This window comes from Cupressus sempervirens, chromosome 4, assembly GCF_028749045.1.
Source record: "Cupressus sempervirens isolate cs-2001-9-10 chromosome 4, ASM2874904v1, whole genome shotgun sequence".
Taxonomy (NCBI): domain Eukaryota; kingdom Viridiplantae; phylum Streptophyta; class Pinopsida; order Cupressales; family Cupressaceae; genus Cupressus; species Cupressus sempervirens.
Window position 1 is genome coordinate 857067247 of NC_143121.1, and position 21387 is coordinate 857088633.

The following is a 21387-nucleotide window of genomic DNA, read 5'->3' on the forward strand; positions in this document are numbered from 1 at the left end:
GCCCCTCCTTAGATTAACATATGTTGGATGTCTGTTGATGCAGTTGTGCCATTATCATTCTTATTCTTATCTCAGAGATTCCTTTTCAATTAATGTATATGTGTATTCATGTATCTTGTATTTTGAGATTCCATGGGATGATGTATTGTATTTGATGTACTTGTATTTATTATTGCATGCCTTACAACATGTGTAGTGGATGTGCTTCATCGCATCAGTTGTACTTATGTATTTCTCCTATAAGATTATATATCTATTATTCATCTGTGATTATGGACATTGTACTTAAGATTAAAACTAATTAATTAAGTTTACTTAAACGTGAAGGAATCCCTTGAGGGATGGAATATGTATCTATATTGCATATGTGTAATTAATGTGTATGTGTATATTACTTCCACATTATTACTTTGATGTTGTTTTAACTTTTAAAACAAATAATAGTTCAATAAACTTTGTAACATATTAGGTTAATTCCTCGTGTTCTTGATCATGACATTACAAGGAGTAATATCATCACCTCCATCAAAGACCGGATGGTAATGAGTTCCCATATCTCCTCCCATTACTTGTCATTGTCGTCTACCTCCTTCACCTAAAAATCCCAACCATCCCCCACATAGATGGATATTTCTCTTGCAACCCCTTCACAAATGAAGTGATAAAACGAGAACAAAATGGAACCAACAAATAAATAAAAAAACAACTAGTAGTAATTACCAACGAAGTCAAAGCGAAAGGTGGTCCATAACCAATCAGATAATGACGATGTTCCATGTTTGCAAGGTTCTCTACCAAGCACATTTTGGTTGCCAACTGATGGAAGACTCCAAAATAGGTGGGAATGAAAGGAATGCTAGGTGTCTCAATCTATGGAAAAGAAAGTGTATTCTATGGATTTGTGATGTTAAAAGGCATCCCTTATGAAAACTAAGGTGACGTGATGCATAGTAAATGCAATTGCATGTTGCAGGTTAAGGTGGCTATGAAAAGTATTGGTGGCTAGGGTGGTGGATACGTTGGTATTGTTGCAAAATGCCACACAACCACCATAATTTGCATGTGGGGCAAAACTCCTATGTACACCTTGGTCACATGTCTTGGTCGATGCATTGAAATAACGAGTTTGGTCTACTTTCAACCAATAATATTTGAACATGTGGAGATGTCATTCTAAATAAACTCAACTTTTGATTTGAACTTGCTAACTAGACCAACTAAAATAACGGATAAACTTTTTGGATATAGAATCCATATGACAACCCACAAACCCCAAAATTAAAATGCACACCTCTAACTTCCTAAATTCTTCATGAATCCCTCTAACTCCTCTTGGTAGTTCTAACCCGCTCTTGAATTCGTAATCTCAAAATCCTCCACTCGGGCTAAATTAAGCTCAACTACCTAAAGGAGAGGATTCAATGCTTGAACACCCTAACTTCACGCTTATCAAAATTTTATGTAGAAATTTCAAATCATTCCCAATTTTTTACAACAACTTATTTGGCAAGTCATCTACTTAAAACTAAGGTTTCAAGTCCACATCACCCATTATGATGCCACATCAACATGCTTTTTGCCAAGTTGTCCAAAACAACCTAGAAAAAAAGTGAGACAAATAGTTGTGCATAAAGAGTATCCATACTTGCATAGTTGATGTGGCATCACATCATTGGTTAATTTTTATAGCTAAATGTACTAACAACTTTAGAGTATGCCAATTATTGATACAATGTTGTGAAAAAAAAATTGAACATTAAGTCAATAAATGTAGATATCAAGTCAACAACTCCTATCACAACTACACTTACACTTGGTCCTCTCCCCTACCGCACACCCACAATTACCTCCCACCTAAAAACGCAGCCAAACAAAACACGGAGACGCTTGAATCAAATTTAAAATGAATACAAACAAACTACGAACAATGTGGACAGGGATTGAATGACAACCGGCACACAGCAGTACCCCACTTTGGGAGTTCAGGACAACAGGAGCTGTTCGTCTTTACTCTTTAACTTCAGGTCAACGAATCGATCCTCGGGGCCCCGGCTGTTGTAACACAAAGTAAGAGATAATGGCTCTGATAAAGGCAATTCTGAAGTTCCAGCCCACGACCTCAATGCTATGCCGAAGTAAATCAACAATTGCATTCGCTGATAATACTTCTTCGTCTTTTTCTCCGTTGTCCAATTTGTCATCAGCAGCGTGCATTGAGGCAGAGAAAGCCGTCACAAATGGCCCAAGAAATGACTGGACAAGGCCACAGATTCAGTCCGTTTATGATTCTCCACTCATGGACCTCCTCTTCCACGGAGTGAGTTTTGTTTTGTTTTAACCATTCATCCCGCACACCATCAGGCACGTTGAATAGCATTTCATGCTCTTAGGTTATCAAGCTTAATCTTATAGATCAAGTGTTGTTTCAGTTTTCTTTAATACTTGAATCAGCTTATCTACTCTAAATATGAAATGTCCTCAGTTCTAGAACCGGTTCTCTTGTAAATTGAAATTTACATCAAAATACTGTATGATGCTTGGGTGGGACAGTTAATAATTTCTTTGATCAGGAGTTTTAGGGCTTCCTCAGTACATAATTCAACATTTTATTGGGTTTTAGGCTGGTGCCCTTGAGCTTAAAGTTCAAATCTCCTGTCAATTGTTTTCAGTGCTATACTTGGATTACTTGTAAATCGAAATACTAATTACTTGTGAATTCAAACATACACCAAATTACCATACACCATGTTGGGTAAAGCACTTTCAATTTTTGCTTTTTATTTTACTAGTTCAAAGGCTTCTACAGTCCATAATCTACCATTTGGTTAGTATTTCAAGGTTGTCAGGTTATTGTCCCTTATCAGAATGCTCCAATGTCATATCAATTGTGGTCAGTAATCAAAGATTCAAATCAATCTGTTTGCAAATTTTAAAATTTATAAATGCATACAACAGTTGCATGAGGCACTTGATTTTTTTAGAAAAACAGTTTGCTGTCCGAGTCTGTAATTGAGGGCCATTAGGTTGTTTTCCTTAATCCTAAAGTTGAAGTCATGTAGTAGTTGCCCAGCACTCTAATCGCTTTAGATTAATATGCAAATTTACACCGAAATACCATATAAAGTATTGGGTGAAGAACTTAGAATACTGTACATTAAGGGTATTATGGCTTCTAAATTCCAAACTTAACATCTTGTCACAGTACTTAAGGTCACTAGGTTAGTCTAATATCCCCAAATAGGGATAAAGGGAAAAAACAAAATCTCAAAAAAATTTGAAATTTTGTTTGCAAATTAGATATCCTTCAATAAACACAAATTTAGAGTCAGATTATTGATAGGATTTTTATGCTAATTTAAATAAATTTGTAATCATCTCTGAGTGTTGAATGTTCACAGAAATACACTTTAAATCTGCTCAAAATTTCAAAGTCAACTTACATTGATTTTTCCTTATTTTCTGAGATGAATATGATTTACAGTATTTAGATTTAGGCATAAAATTCCTCAGAAATATCTTCAAACTCTAGCCGCCCCTGCCAAAACCCCAGAAAACCAGCGATTGATCTATCTCACTTGTGCTTTCTGTTATTTATCTCTTTTGGCCTTTCTGTTATTTAACTTTTATGATGCTCAGAAACAAGAAGACACATTGCTGCAGATAATCCAAATCTGATCCTGATGCTTTGAATGTCACCTCTAATATGTCATTTGGACCTAATGAAAAAATGTAGCTTTGAAAATGTTGTGCTAGGGCGTCATGGATCAAAGCCCTCCCACTGAAACACACCTTTTTGACTAGGGGAGCTCATATGTCTCTTTGAAACCAGGCACGTCAAGGCTTTTATTCTTAAGCAAAAGATTGCAGTAGCAATAGAGAAAAGACATAACATAACGAGCTTTAAAGAAACACTAAAAAGTTTTTTAACAATTTCCAAAAGAACGATTTAATCTCAGCCATAGATTGATTGCAATCCCAATTGAATGCTCCAAATAAACCCTTTAAAAATGAGCCAATAGGCTCCTCATTTTCCATTCCCCCTTGACCCATTTTGCACATACTTGATAGATATTTAAAATCTTTTAGAGACATGAGTCTAAGTCCTTAAATCTAAGTCCTTAAACTTAAACAAAGGAATAATAATTCTATAGGCTAAAAGTCACTTAAGTCACATAAGCAGAAATGTCCACAACTTTAAAACCACTAAGTTGCATAAAAAGATGCATCCACAGCTCAACAATAGAATAAAGAGAAAGTCAAAGGCTCTTACACTTGGCCTATGGTGCTCTAAGTCCTCTCCCTCTTGGGTAAATTAAGGAAAGGACAACTTATGCATAGTTAAGTCTTGTGGCTTGAGTTGGAGATGAAGGATTTGAGCAATACAAATCCACAAAGCCTGAAGAATACCTGTATGTAAAAACCTGTCACAGAGAAGAAAAAGACCAGAAGAGGCAAGAGTTTTGCTCTGAAAATATGCAAATTGTATTCTCAGAAATGAAAAAGATAAGAGATAATTACAAAAGATCAATCCTTATAGAAGGAGATTGAAACCCAAAAAAGGGTAACCTAAAAGGAAAAAACCATTTAATAATTACTAATTAATTATTAAATATGAATGCATGAGTGCATAAAGTGAAATCTTAAGAAGGGAGTAAAAGTAACATATACCCCGAATGTACCTCAAGATACGTTTGGAAGCTTGCCAATGACGCTCATGTGGATCATGGGAGAATCGAGAGACAAGTCCAACCGCAAAGGAAATATTAGGACGTATGTGTCTCAGGTACAACAAACTACCCACAAGTTGTCTGTATTAACTGGAATCCACTGTAGGAGTAGAGCAAGTGGTAGATAAAACAACATCTGACTGTAAAGGTGTGGGAGCAGGCTTGCAATCAAGCATGTTTAATCTCTGAAGCATATCAAGAGCATACTTCTACTGGAGTATGGCTATCCCATCCGAAGACTAAACAACTTGTAGGCCCAAAAAATAGTGCAAAAGTCCAAGTTCTGATGGAGACTAAGCTACTTGTAATGATGAGATCATCTACATATAGCACAAGTATCAATAAGTCAACCCCATGACGTTGAATGTATACTATAGGATCAGAATGAACTTTGAAGCAAGCAAGAAGGAATCCATCTTCTCATACCAAGCCCAAGGGGCTTGTTTTGGATTATATAAAGACCTTCGAAGCCTGCATAATAATTAAGAGTCCTGCACAAAACCATGAGGCTGCTCCATATAGATCTCCTCATGAAGGTCTTCATGCAAAAAGACACTCTTCACGTCCATCTGATAAACTGTCCATCCCTGTGAAGCTGTAAGAGAGTATACAAGGTGAATTCATCTTGGCAACAAGGGCAAAGGTCTCAGAGTAATCAATACCCTCAACCTGTGAAAAACCCTTGGCAACAAGACGTGCCTTGTACCTATCAATAGAACCATCTGCAACATACTTGGTACGGTACACCCACTGGCAACGAACGAATTTTCTTCCTTTCAAAAAAGGACAAAGATCCTGTGTGGGTTTCTTCATCAAAGAAGAGTACTCCTCATCCATAGCCCTATTCCACTCTAAGTGTCCTGTTGCTTGTGAAAAACTCTATGGATCATCTGAAATGGCATGAGTCAAAAGGCCAGCACTTGCAGTCTGAGCATGTGTGCAACGAGCATCGGTAGGATCACCTGCCAAAGGTTCACTTGCATTAACAGTATCATGAGCCCCCTTGGGCACTCACTAAACAATTGGTGGAGGTGGTGAAAGGGGATCAATATCAAGATCTTCCTCAGAGGATGCATAATCTTGTAGAGAAGTAGAGGAAGTACTAGGTAGTGAGGAAGAAGTTGGTGATGGTGGGTCCATATGAGGATAATGCTCATCAAATTGAACATCTCGCCGAAACAAGACATCTCCGAAATTAGGATCAAACAACATGTACGCCTTCACATCCTCACAATAGCCAACAAAGATGAGTGGTCGACTCTTCTTCTCCATGGCTTTCTGCTAAGCATCTGGAATAAATGTCCAAGACTCACTAACAGAAATGTCGAAAGTAATAACATCGGGCTTGACATGAGTCCAAGCCTCCTCAGGAGTCAAGTGTTGCAATGCCTTGTGAGGCAACCGATTTTGAATATAATTGGCACAATTGATAGCCTCAACCCAAAATGAAGAACTCATAGCTCGAGATTGTATCATAGAATTGACCATCCCCCGTAATGTCTTGTTCTTTCTTTCTGCAACCATATTCTGCTGAGGGGTTTGGGGAACTGTGAATAGATGCTATAAACCATTCTCAATGCAAAAATCTCTGAAAGACTGATTTGCATTTTCCCCCCCATTGTTGGTGCATATACGCCTGATAGAAAGACCAGACTGCTTCTCCACAAATGTCTTAAAGATTCGAAATGAATCAAAGACATCAGACTTGTACTTTAAAAAGTACACCCATGTGCGTCTAGAGAAGTCATCTATGAAGGTGAGCACATATTGAGCACTAGAAAAAGATGGAGTGGGAAATGACATAAGATCATTGTCTATCAACTCCAATGTTGCCTTAGCATGTGTGGATCTACCTACCAGAAAAGGATCTCTGTGATGTTTGCCAAGTGCACAACCTTGACACACACCGTCAGTATAAGAGATCTGGGGTAACCCAATCACTAGCTCTTGTGTACTCATCTGCTGTAGACATCTGTAGTTGACATGACCAAAACGCTCATGCCAAAGCTTGCTCACTGTGTCTGCATGAGCAATGAGAGAAATACCTGTAGAATTAGAGCTCTCAAAGACATCAAACTAATATAAGTGAGACTGAAGATCAACACTACCTATAGCAATAACCAAGTTAGGATCATAGAGGTCTCAAATAACCACATCATGTCGTGAGAACTCAATTGTCTTTCTAGACGGACATGAGGTTCGTAGAAATGACTAGAACCAAGAGAACATCTTGTAGTGAACCACCTTCTAAAGAGATAGTTCCTGAACCTGTGACTGAAAGCTGTGTAGAATCACCAACTGCATTCTGTGTAGTAACATTTTGAGCAAGTGAGGTAACCAAATCAAGTGAGTGTGTCATATGGTGTAAAGCGCTGAAATCAAGAATCCAAGTAGTTGTAGAAGACATTGCTTGTGTAGAAAGAGCATGTCCTTTCCTTGAGGGAGGAGGTGGTGGCTTCGGAGAAGCAATGCTGAACTGCTGCATGGCCTCCTCTAAAGCCTCAAGACCTTTCCAACACTTGGAAATTGGATGTCCTTCCTTGCCACAAAAATTGCAAGGATCACCTATGAACTTCTTATTCTTGGAGGAAGACTCACTAGACTTAGAAGATTTACCCTTCTGAGAGGGTTTTCGAGCATCTAATTTAGGAGTAGGCTTGGAGGAACTCTCACTGCCTGCTGAATCTGTCTTGGGCTTCGATTTCTGCTTCTGCTTCCTTGTAGATGTCTGAGCTACCAATGCCTGTGTCTTTGAACTGATGATAGTATCCAATTGTGTAAGCTTGGATTGCGCTCTAGTCAATTGATCACAAAAGACCTCAAAAGTGGGCATGGTGAATCTGGGACCCAAGGCATCCATAGTGGAATGGAAGGTAGAAGAGAAAATCTGAAAGTTTCCTCAAAGCTTGGAGAGAATTAGGTAGATGCACTCCTTATTTGTCTTCTCTTTTCCGCATCCCTGTAACAAAGTCTTCTGCTGTTTGAACCTCATAAGAAAGTCCTCAACAGAGGGAAAAGCATCGGGTACAAGAGAAGTAAGCTCTGCCTTAATCTGAAGTGCTCTGAACTCGTTGATAGCGCCAAACAAGTCTTTAAACTTGTCCCACATTTCTTGAGGAGTGGAACACTCTTCAAGATGAAACTATAAGTTGTTTGAAACACTCAAAGAAATCAAACTCATTGCTTCATCCATCTTATTCCTATGTTGTAAACTCTGGTATTGACTCTGAAAAATTGACTGCACTGTATCTAGAGAAGACCACAAACCCTTTGAACGAAGAAGCTGCTGCATATGGGTTTTCCATGTATGATAGTTGTGTGGGTTTAGAAGTATTAGACAAGAAGAGGTCTTGACCATTGTTTTAGAAGGGGTTTTTGAAGTTTTCTGATATGTTGATATAATAACAAAAAGTAATATAAAAACACCCCCTACAATGCAAATAACTGAACCCCAGCTTAGAAAAGGAATGTGTAAGCGAGAAAAGAGAAAAAAGCTTCAAATGTGAATCACAAATATTTGGTACAAAATATTGGTGAAATGATAGAGAATCTGCAAAGTGCTCAAGAAGAGCTTTGTGTCATGTCCCCATATTTGTAAGATTTAATAATAAAACTATAATAACAATAGAATAAATAATAATATAATTTATTATTATATATATCATAAATATAATAACTAAATTAATATCATATATATTATTATTATTTTTTTTTGAAAAAGAGGGGTAAAAATTTATTAAGACAGAATGAAATACAATAAGGAGCTCCATCCTGAGCAACAAGATCATCAAATTCTTACACCATCTCAAAGGAAAGTTGCCCCCTATCCATAATATTCCAACCCAGATCATGACTAGAAGCCCATTTGGCTAAACAATCAGCAGCTCTGTTCCATTCACGAGGAATATAAGTGAACCTAATGAACTGAAAAGAGGTAGAGAAGAGAATAATTTGATTAACAATAGTGGCCAGCTGCCAACTAACATCCTCAAGCTCTTGCGAGGAAAGCAAGTTCACCACCACCTGGGAATCAGACTCACAGATAATCTTGCTCCATCCCCGCAAGCAACACTGTTCCACAACATGTAAAATAGCCTGAGCTTCCACGAGATTGTTAGTGTAATTACCCTTATGAACAGAGAAAAAGAATTTAACATCACCAGAATTGCAACGAGCCACTTCCCCAATACCAGTAGGGCTTGGATTCCCTCGGGAAGGACCATCAGTGTTAATTTTCAGAACTCCATAGGGAGGAGGAGTCCAATACCCATCCTGATTCACCCGACCTTTCCTCTGATGCTAAAGCTGCCTGGAGACAAAAGGAAACCTTTGAGCTGCAGCCCCATCTTGAAGATGAAAATTGAGGCGATTGCATATAGCAAGATCAACCGGATCCATACCCCCATCTAGCTCACACTTCACTTGAATAGTTTCCTGAAGAGAATGTGAGATCTTCCACCAAAGATGCAAAACACCAAGTCGAACATTTTGGAATATTCGACGATTCCTCTCCAGCTAGATATGCCAAAGCATGAATGATGGGCCGGCAATCCAAGCAACATGGAGAGGAGAAGACTTGGAGGGAGCACTGCTCAAGCGGGCCCAGAACTCAGGCAAAGAGGAAGCATGCCTACAAGAGCAACCCTTAGCACTCCACCAAAGGTGCCATAGCTGAATAGAATAGGAGCAATGGAAGAACAAATGGGAGACAGACTCCTCCCCATTACCACACAACACACAATAAGAGGGGCCCTGAAATCCATGTTTACAAAGACTATCCCATGTAAGACAGCGGTTGTGAGCCACTAGCCACATGAAAAAATTGCAATTGGACCAAGAAACTTTATTCCAAACTTGCTTCCACCAAGAGACCTCAGCATCCCCAAATAATTGTCTAGTTATCTCCTAATACCCAGCAGAGACATGATATTTACCAGACAAGGTACCTCCCCAAGCCAAAACATCTGGACCTAGCAAAGAGGAACACTCTCTAGAGGCCAAAATCTGAGAAAGCTCCTGACGATCCACGTCTGTGCCTCCAGGAGGCCAATCAGAAGAATGCTTCCATTTGTAACTAACAACAGGTCCCAATTGATAAGGAGTCTTGTAATGAGCCACTTTATCCCATCCAGCGGCATGAAAAGAGTCACAAAGAGTCTGAAGATGAGGGTACAAGGATAAAATGGATGGGAATCCACCCCAAGCATCAGACCAAAACAAAGCCTCAGAACCGCCTTTACATATCCAGAACAGACCCCTCTTGACTAACATTGCACCTGTCTTCAAAGTATGCCAAACCATTGAGCCACGACCTTCAAGAGGAAGTGCAGAAACAGAGCAAGGATCAACACCATGAAAATATTTATGAGTGATAATATGAGCCCAAAGTTGATGTTGTCCTGAGCACCATCGCCAATAAAGTTTAGCAGCCAATGCTTGACTACTCAAGAGAGCTGATCGAAGACCAAGGCCTACAAATAGTTGCCCAACTAATCAAGCTCCATTTAGTACTACGCAAATTACCACTCCAAAGGAATTGCCGAGAAAGAGCATCAAACTCCTTGAGAAAGTAAACAAGAGCAGCCTGAACCATGCTTCTATAAGTAGGAAGAGCTTGGATAACAGATTGAAGAAGAGTAACCCGAGCAGCAGTAGAAAGCCATCTATGAGTCCAACGATTTACCTTATCCTGAAGCTTGGTAATCAAATTTTGCCAAAAGAGATGTGGCTGCCTAGAAACAACAATAGGAATGCCGAGATAAGTCAAAGGAAGTGACCCAATTTGAGATCGCAGGATACCAGCAATCCTGTGCTGAATAGAATCAGGAGTGTTAAAAAAGTAAATGGAAGATTTGTGCTCATTAACTTTCTGGCCTGAAGCTACCAAATAAATGTCCAAAGTATGTCGAAAGGCTTCAACTTCCTTGATCCTAGCAAGACCCGCAAGAGCAGAATCATCAACAAATTGAAGATGGGAAAGAGAAGGTAAACCATTACCCCACCGCCACCCCTGAATAGAATTTTGGGGCACTTGATACTTAATGAATCTGCCCAAGCCCTCAGCCATGATGATGAATAGATATAGGGAGAGAGGGTCACCCTGGCAGAGGCCTCTAGAGGCACCAAATAGCTGAGAAGGTTGACCATTAAGAAGAACAGAAAAAGAGGTAGAAGTAACACAACTCATAGTCCAACTCACCCAGTCAGAGCTAAATCCAAAAGAAAGAAGAATACACCTTAGGAAACTCCATTTAACTCTATCGTAGGCCTTAGCCATATCCAGCTTAACAAACATTGCTCTCTCCCTTGAAGTAGCCATAGAGTGAATAGCCTGAGTAGCAATAACCACCCCATCCAAAATTTGTCTTCCAGCAACAAAACCACCTTGTTGTTCTGAGATAATAATGGGAAGCCACTTTTTAATTCTCTCAGCAATCAACTTAGTAATAACTTTGTAAACCACATTACATAAGGCAATTGGTTTAAAAAACTCCAATTGATTAGCACCCTCTCTCTTAGGAATAAGAGTCAAGAAAGTAGAATTCAAAGCCTGAAGCATCTGCTTGCTAGAATAGGATTCCTTAACCACCTCCAACAAATCATGATTAATGATGTCACAAAATTCTTGAAAGAACTCAACTGGAAAGCCATTAGGACCAGGAGCCTTCCCCTTAGGCATGCCAAAGACCACCTCCTCCAGCTCTTCCAAAGATATTGGACGCATGAGATAATCATTCATTTCTTGAGTGATAAGGGAAGGAATACAAGACAAAATAATATTTTCTTCATTATCAGTAGGAGGAGAGTCCTCAGAGAAGAGGGTAGAAAAGTACCAAGTAGCCTCTTGGAACAAAGCTGGCAAGGAATTCAGTTGGATACCTTGAGAATTAACCAAAGAAGAGATATTGCTTTGATTCCGGTGAGATTGCAATGTTTTATGGAAAAAGGCAGTGTTTCGATCACCTTCTTGGAGCCAATCAACTCTAGCCTTTTGCTTCCAAAAAATTTCCTCTCGAAGTTCCCATTCTTCTAGAGCTCTAGAAGCAAGGGATTCGGCCCTTCCAAGATCCTCTGAGAAACCTCAATCTCTAATCTCCCTTGTGATGACATCAAGATCTTCTTGAGCAAGCCTCTTCATAGAGTGAAGGTTCCCAAAACATTGTCTATTGCATATGCTGAGCTGCCTTTTAACATATTGAAGCCTCTTAGAAAATGAGAACATAGTAGTACCATATGTACGAGCACCATCTTTCCACCAACATAAAACAAAATCATGAAGAGAGGAGTCATGAAGCCACATCAACTGGAACTTAAAAGGAGGATGCTTTGGAATACAAGCCCCAATAGCAGAAAATTTGATTGGCCAATGATCAGAACCCCTCTAATCAAGGATTTCCGAAGAGAGAGTACGGGTGCCACTAACCCAGAAGCAAGAAACAAGAAATCTGTCCAGACGTTCTGAGATAGCATCAACTCCAGTCCTTCGATTATTCCAAGTGTAGAGACCATTAGAAGGCTTAACATCAGAGAGATGCAAAAGAGATATGTGTTGCCAAAGAAGAGCAGAAGAAGGCCCTAGTCTAGCGAAACCACCATAGACTCCATAGAGAGCTTAGTCTCTTGGATACAAAAAACATCAGGACTATGATCAACCACCAAATTCTGAATAGCCTTTTGTCTAGGGATGCTATTCAACCCCTAAACATTCCATGAGAGAATAATCATCATTGAGTAGAATGGGGAAAATGAGCATCCAAAGGTTTTACTGACCCAGACTCAGTCAATATATCTCCTGTGAGTTTAATCTTCTCTTGGTTTGTTTTGCGCCCACTCCTTAGAGGGGGAGTAAAAGAAACCCACTTAAAGGGTCTATGCATCAACCCCAAGGGGAGAGGAGATCCCTTGCCCTTACCTGATGGTAGCACATCCTTAACCAAGTCAGCCAGAACAACATCATTATCCTCCAACACCGCAGGTGTCACCAGAGCCTTTGACATAGGAGCTACAAGGACCTCACAGTTTTGATATACCACAACTTGGGATGCCCCACAAGTGTCATTAGGAACAAATCCCTCATCTGGGCAAACTGGATCAGAAGAGATAGGAGGAGGAATACCCTCCTCTAGAACCATACTATCCAGCACCTCAAAGCGATTAAAACCCGAATCAGATAATCTTTCTTTCAAAGGCCTTTTTTGACCACGCCCCTCAGCTCATGGGCGAGCGGGGGTAAATCCATCCTTATCCTGCATTTGAGCCTTACCCTTACCTGTAGCATCTTGTGGATTCTTCCCTTTGGTAGTATTAGCCATCTGAGATTGTCCTTTCCTTGTAGTATCTGCCAAACCACTAGCATTGCCAGCTGTAGAACCATCCACTCCTTTGGAAGTCAAGTTACGGGGGCATTGATGCTATAAATGACCATACTCGACAAATCTGACAGCGGAAAGGGAGGGATTCATAATCTAACTGTTGCACCCAGGAAGAAGCCCCAAGACAAATTTCCAAAGAATCCGGTAATGGGTTATTCAAATTAATTTCAACACAAATTCTAGCATAAGAAATAACCTTTTTATCGAGGAATTGATGTGCGATTGCAGTCGACTTTCCCAACAAAGCAGCAATTTGCCGGAGGATGTCTTCATCCCAAAATTCCAGGGGAAGGCGAGGCAAGCGAACCCAAACTGGCACTGTTGAAGGGAGATCCTCAACAGAATTAAATCTTGAATGCCAGGGTTTGACAAATAACCCCACATGGTTGTAGAAATAAGGGCCTCCTTCAAAAACACGATCACGATCAGACATGCAAGAGAATACAACAAAAAAAAACTATTCCCTGCCAACATAATCTCCATATCGCCTTCCACCTGCCATGAGCGGCAGATCCATGCCTCAAGAGCGGATAGGGAAATCCGGATTCCAAGAAATTTGCATATCAAAGCATGCTTGGTCCAATATTCAATGTCCTCTATTACAGCCGTTGGAGGAATAATCGGAACAGGGCAATCATGGCTATGCGGAAAACAACCATTAAGTTTTTTCAACTTGGAGCTCTCCCCTGAATAAAACAATTCAGATCTCATTGCATGCATAGTTGGAGAAGAACCATCTGTTCTCACCAATGCAGAAGAAATCCCAATCCCTGCCATGCAAACAATAAAAACCCCAATCCAAAATCGACTGCAGAAGATTTCCAAAAACACCCACGCAAACTTTTTCTAGCAGCTAGCAATCCAAACAGAACAGGAAAAAATATCAGTAAAGATCAAATAGCAATTACAGGCTAGGGATAGAGCCCTAGCCCAGCCGACAGCCAGCGCTTCTCATTGCTTCTCTTCCCCAATCGATTTCCATATCATATATATTATCAATATAATCATATCATACATTATATATAGTTATAATGTAATTAATATAATGAATACAATAATACTATTAGAAATCAATAAATAAAATGATATAATGTAATTAATAAATTAATTAACAAATTAAATGATATAATGTAATTAATAAATTAATTAACAAATTAAATGATATAATGTAATTAATAAATTAATTAACAAATTAAATGATATAATGATATCATTATATAAAATTAGTATTCATTTTCTAAAGATTGTATTATAGAAACTATATTATAATTTATAATTCATGAGTTCCCAATGAACAGTCACAACCTAAGGAAGGTCTCTACTATTATTGAACATATAAGTAGGTAATACGGAAGAACAGAAGGGGGGGCATGGGAGTCATGAGTCCTAGTTAGGGCACAACAAGCAAAACATTAGACAAGCATATTACAAAGAAGGGATTATTGTTTTCGAAGTATCTCACATAGGATATTTGGGAAGAAAAGACAATGGAATTAGGGAGTCAGCATTACAGTCGAAATGCAACTTGCCCCCAAACAAATTAAAGATAATACCAAAGACATTGACTATCATTTAGGCATAAATTATCATTAAGGATAATACCAGAGATATCAATTATCATCCAGGGACAATAATATAGAAAATAAACACCCAAACCAGATAACGTGGACAGATAATGGCACAAAGGAGAAGAATAGTTATTGGGGAGGAAGAATACATGCCATATGGAGGAAAATATTACTACATTTGCAAACCCAAATAGACAGAGAAATCTAGCGCACCGATAGTAGGATTATTCATTAACATTTTGGAATATTACAGTTTCCATTCGATTATATAGAGAGCAGTTCATAATCGCCATCATAGCCTATTCATTATCGTGGATAATTAGAAGTTTAGTGAATTAGGAAAATCGCACAGGATAGGAAGGAACCAAATACATCACATTTAAGAAGTGTAGAAATAACCAAATTCTTCAGATGTCAACACCAACAGGCCACCATTGTCGTGGAGAGAGAAGGGGAATGATCACAATAAATGAGAGATAGGCATAAATGAGAGACCACTGGATTCAAACTACTTCATTCAAACATATAACATCTAAGGAGAATGCAATTGAGGCAAGAGATACCCTCAGGATAAGGAGTGCAAGAGGAAAGAGACGGTTTGGTAGAAATGGTTTTAATATCAAATGCAGAGATTATAGAATGAACCATACATCATGTGGAGATTATCGAATGAAGAACGAATACATTTTACTATTCACCAATTCTAAGAGCCAAGGAAAACATGCATGATAGGGCATCCGGATCATCATAGCGAACATTGCAAAAGGGAGTTTTTAAGAAATTTATTGAAACTTACATATGGGGGCTGCCAAGTGGACTGAACGATTAGTATTTACCTCTTCCTACCATACCTAGCTCTATAAGATGAACAACTACTGGGTTTTCTCTATTAAACAGGTGTATAAGTCTAAATACAAGAACAAGATGCCATAATTGTTAAAGTCAAAGAAGCATTGTACAAAAATGAATTCATCCAATACAATATTAGGAAAGTTACTATTTACCAAGGGGCAAGGATTTACAAACATAAATAAGGATTCAGTCAATTCTATTGCATACTCTTGAATAGAGATCTTTGAATAATCGAATGCAACATTTATAATATAATGTTCATATTGGAAAGGAAATAATAAATTACCAATCAAGTTCCTATAGAGCGTTTAAAACTCAAGGTAGAGATCGATTGGAGTAGTCTAGAGTGGAATGAAGAATGCTAAAGATATATTGTACTCAAAGATAGTAGTGGTGCCGCTATGAACAAATATGCTATTCATCAAAACAACCCATATATATTATTTTCTTGAAGGTACTATTATAGTAGCATCAAATATTGTAAACATTAATTATTCAAGTCGATTTGTCCCTTGATTTTATGATAAGAAAATAAGGGGACATTACAATTTGCGACGCTTTTCCTAGATCGAAAAACAGAGCTATAACGAAGAAGTTATGCCCCTCGAAAGATAGAAGACATCAATGGACTTCAAGCACAAAAACAGGTACCAAGCTGGAAAAAAATCCAAAAAATACCTGCTCCATCATCTCCGTCTCGGAACTAATTTTTCAACGCTTATTTTGGATCGAGAAAAGACCTCTGTGTGCTCAAGATATCGCAAAAAAAAAAAAAAATTATTTAAAAATAAAAATAAAAATTCACCAATACCAACGCTGGTGGTATGGTGGTGGTTGAGTGGAGGCGTCGCTGGTTCAAGTGTGGCGATGGCGGGAGGTAGTGCGCGGTGGCGGAGGAGAATCCGGTAGCAATGACTAGATAGCTATGGCCAAAAAAACTTCGGTGGGGTCGAGAAACCTTCAGTGGGGCTGGGAAACTTGAGCGGGCCGTAAAAGAAAATAAAACTGCAGGTTTGTAATTAAATTGTAGCGATTTGTTTGAAAACACTGCATAGTTTAGTAAAACCGCAATGGTTTTAAAACCTCTTTCACCTTTTTTAATTTTTCGTCAAAAAAGTGTTTTGATATGCGTGTAGAGGCTGTACGACCCTGTTGTGCAATTTTTCTTGCCTCCCAAATCAACATTGTCCAAAGTCGACAAACTTTATATGAAAATGGGTGTTTTGACGCCTTCTGAATCCAACCGTGAGGCCCGTACAACCCTGTTGTGCAATTTTTCTTGCCTCCCAGATCAATGTGGTCCAAAATTGTCAAACTTTATATGAAAATGGGTGTTTTGATGCCTTCTGAATCCAACCGTGAGGTCTGTTTGGCCTCAAAGTGCTCCGAAAATCAGAGATCCCTTGTTTACACAAAATAATACCCGAAAAATTCCAAATTTGTTTTGTCAAACCCTCATTTTTCTTTTTCTCGAAATACCGAACAAGCTACAACAGATTTGGCTCTGATACCATGAAGGATTTAAGCAATACAAATCCATAACGCTCGAAGAATACCTGCATGTAAAAATTGTCACAGAGAAGAAAAAGACCAGAATAAGTAAGGGTTTTGGTTTGAAAATATGCAAATTGTATTCTCAGAAATGAAAAAGATAAGAGATAGTTACAAAAGATCAATCCTTATAGAAAGAGATCGAGACCTGAAAAAGGGTAACCTAAAAGGAAAAAACCATTTAATAATTACTAATTAATTATTAAATGTGAATGCATAAGTGCATAAAGTGAAATCTTAAGAAGGGAGTAAAGGTAATTTAATAAATGAAATTAAGTTAACGCTTTACTCTAACAGGAGACATTACAATATTCTTCCTAATCTTAAAGTTTAAATGCCATATCAGTATTACTTAGGTACACAAATTGGTTTAATTGCAAATGTATATCTACACACATTGCGATTATTGTAGGGTTGGATGATGCACTTTTTTAAGCTTACACATTCTGTGATATAACAACTGATAAGTATGTTAAGGTTGTTAAAGCTTTTTTCTTTAATTATATATTTAAAATTTTAGTTTTTTTAGTCAGACATAATATCATGTAATAAGTAGGAGCTATTTTCACAACAAATCAAATTATGATAAGGTTATCATGATTCAGTTGTGTAGTTTTCAAGTCAAACTCATTGACCCATATTTAATGAGCAGTGGTTTAAAAGACCCCATCTCTCGTGAGAATGAATGGAACACTTAGCTCATTGCATCTAGGTGAATTACAAAGGTGAAGTGCTTGACTAGAATAGTACTGGGATGGGTGACCTCCCAAGAAGGCCTAGCCTTCTCCTTTGTAAGCACCGCCTAGATCCAATATTGCTAAGTGTTCCATTCATTTTCATGAGAGATGGGTTCTTGTGAACCACTACTCATGAAATATGGGTCAATGAGTTTGATGCAAGAACTACACAGTTGAATCTTAATAACAATATCATAATTTGATTTGTTGTGGAAAATATCTCCTACTTATCACTTGATGGGCTAAAGGGGCTCTATATCGAATGGATCATAAGGCACAACACTAGCTGAAAGTTTTGCAAATGGGGTAGCAAGCTAGGTGGCTTAATTTTGGAGGAAACTCCATGGTAAAACACACTTGAGCTGGATTAGTATTAGGATGGGTGATCCCCTAGGAAGGCCCAATGCTACACCTCTATGAGCATCATCTAGATGCAATGGGTGCTAAGTGTTCCTTTCATTCTCATGAGACGGTTTCTTGTAAACCACTACTCATGAAACATGGGTCAATGAGTTTGACTTGAGAACTACACAATTGAATACTGATAGAAATATCATAAGTATATCATGTATCTGGACACATTTGTTTATTGTCTTTTTTCGTAAAGCTCAAATGTCACATCAGTTTCTTTGGTACTTGAATTTGTTTTAGATTTACACCATATACCAACCAAGGTGTTGTTGGATTGAGAAAGATTCCTAATGGAATTGTTGCTGGTTACTTCAGTTTATAACAAACAATGTTCTTGAGTTGATCACTACACTTAGTGAAGACAATTTTGAAGATATGGACATGCGCTGAACCGATTATGTTATTGGATGTATCAAGATGATAAGCACGCCATCGTAGTTACAGATGTTTTCATTTGCATATGTTACAGCGAATTTATCCTAGTCTGGTTACAAATAGTTTTCTAGTAAATTATTATGTACAGTATTACAATATTTTCTTAGGAAAGTTTCGTTGGAGTCAAATCTTGGTATGCGAAACTAGTGATGTTATTTAGACATGGATATGCATTCACTACTAGATATGTTTGTGGATTGAAGACAAGGAAGACAATTTCTTCTTTGGAGAGAAGACGATGAAGTGTTTCTTGGCCAACTCAGTCAGGAAATTTGATTAATGAGCTTAATTATTGTTGTGATAGCACGTTAAATGGATTACAAATCTGTGCTAATTGACATTAATAATAATTGTATTCTATGTCACAGGATTCGACGAACTTCATACATGAGGTTTGAAATTTCTCGAATTTCATCATACTCAATTTTTTTTGTTACAATTAGCCCTAAAATTCGTATGCAAGCATTGACAAGATTTTCATTCTAATCGTTACACAGTTCAAACAAATAAGCAAAGCTAGGGCAATCCACCGATCAACAAGCTAATCCGCAACTTGCAAATGGTCGTGTGTTGTTCACATTCTTCATTGCAAATAATAGGCTCTTCGTCGCGAGTGGTCACGTCATTCACATCTTTTTTATGTTGGTCCATCTCAATTTAAAAATTGAATTTTCTGCAGCTTTTATGGACATTAGATTGTTATTGCCATTGTCATCAGAGATATGCTGCTTATTTTGGTGTTTACAAAGAACATTAGCAAAATTGAAATCGAAATGCAATGTTTCTATTGCTAAATCTAGTGAGAAGCCATTTAATAGATAAAATTTAACATAATTATTATATTTTTAGAAATTTAATAAATTAAAATTACAATTTGAATATAATTTAATTAAAATATTTAATTTTTTTTATTGTGTTCACAATTAGTTTCATATTGTTTCAATTTTTAAATTTAATATCATATTATTTTAACTTAATAAATAATAAAGAATGAACTGTTTTATTTCAAATTTATTTAATTTTTATTATAATTTATATTGATAATAATAATTTGCTTAGAATTTTTGTAAGTATATTGATATTATTTTGTAAATATTACTTATGTTTATAAAATAATTCAAATTTATATAAGGTGAATCTATGTCAATTTTTTTGACGAATTTTTTACATTATCGAATGTCATCCAAATTTTATTGCTATCAAACTCGAAGTCGAACTCAAACCTTGTGACTTAGATTGTATTGGATGGTGGGATCTATTTTAAATTATGGACTCTTATTAGGCTGATCTAATGAAGAGCTATGGATTTGTATTTAAGAAGGGAATTCTTTGGTGAATTAAGTATGCCATGACTATGATGTGAAGTTGAGATTGTGAATGTGGATTAGATGAAAGGTTGTGATAACCTTGAGAAGAGTAATGATTGGGATCTAATAAAGTGGATGCACTTCATCGGAACTGTATTGGCATAGTTGATGCTATCAGCTAGCTCACTTTTTTCAATGGATTGTAATCCATCTTTTGGATTGTTGCCTCATTGTATTGGATTGTTGTACAAAGTAGGGTTCTTGCCCTTGTTGTATTTGAGAAGTGAGCTCCAGGTGAGTGCTTGAATGCATGTGCATTCCCCATCAACCTTTAACATGGTTTAATATGCACTAGTACATTATCAAGTGGGTTTGATCCCCACCGTCACTTTTTTCTTAACAAGGTTTCCACGTCAATTTTTTTGGGTGCTATGTGTTATGGTGTAATTTCTTGTTCATTGTGCTTAATTATTCAAATATATGTTATCGTGAATGTTTTAAGATTACTACTACTGATTCAACTCCCCCCCCCCCCTCCTCCTCTCAATTGTGTAATGTGCATTCCCCATCAACTTTTAACATTTGATCAATATTTACATTGTCATAAAATGGAAGCACCTATCCTTTAAGACCTTTTAGCTCTAGTCGTTTGGTGACCTTATGGACCATGGATGGATTCATGCTCAATCAATGCAGTATTTCATACCTCAGAGTTAGCTCCTTGTAGGCGAACCTTGGAATAGATTGACCTAGGTCGACCTGTTTTAGAATAGGTTGACCTATACCCTAAGGATTTTGAATCGTGGGGTTAGTTTTATCTCGGGGTTGCAAATAAGAAAATTTGGGGGACCACGTTGGTTTGCTTTGATGTTGCGCCCAAAAAAGAGTATAAAAGGAAGCCTAGGCACCTCATTTTCACATCCACTAGCTATCCATCAATCATTAGACATCAAGAAGCAATTGTAAGGCACAATTTCAAGCATTCAAGAAATCAAGCAAGCAGATATTCATCAGCCTTTCAAGGCATTCAAAGATTCAAGGATTTTTTTTGAGCATTTCCTCTTCAAGATCTAGCATTTTGTTGGCCATAAAGGGATAGATCTACATTGAGGCATTCATCATATTCTTCATTGATGCACATTTACATCAATGACTCTATGATGTGGTTTGGTAGATCTATTACATATGTGGAGATTTGCTATAACCGTCATTGCAAATTTGACATCTTCAACATACAAGCATTGCAAAGCCTTATTGATAAGGGTTTTTACAAGCATGGTGAATACTTACATTTATCTTGCTTTCCTTACATATTTTACATTTCAATTTCAAGATCAACTCCTCAATCTAGGGCTTGACGAAGGCAAACCCTCATCCACCCAAAACAAAAACCAAGTTTTATTGTGCAGGAGCAAGATAGCCGAATT

General features: G+C 37.7%; 1 protein-coding gene across 1 annotated transcript in view; it reads left to right on the plus strand.

The window, feature by feature from the left end:
- The first annotated feature begins 2042 nt into the window (after positions 1–2042).
- BIO2 (Radical SAM superfamily protein) overlaps positions 2043–21387 on the plus strand; it is a 95960-nt gene continuing 76615 nt past the window's right edge. Inside the window, exon 1 of the mRNA XM_089827191.1 lies at positions 2043–2317. Within this exon, the coding sequence (XP_089683317.1) occupies positions 2078–2317 (240 nt within the window). The 5' untranslated portion in view covers positions 2043–2077. The remainder of the gene's footprint in view (positions 2318–21387) is intronic.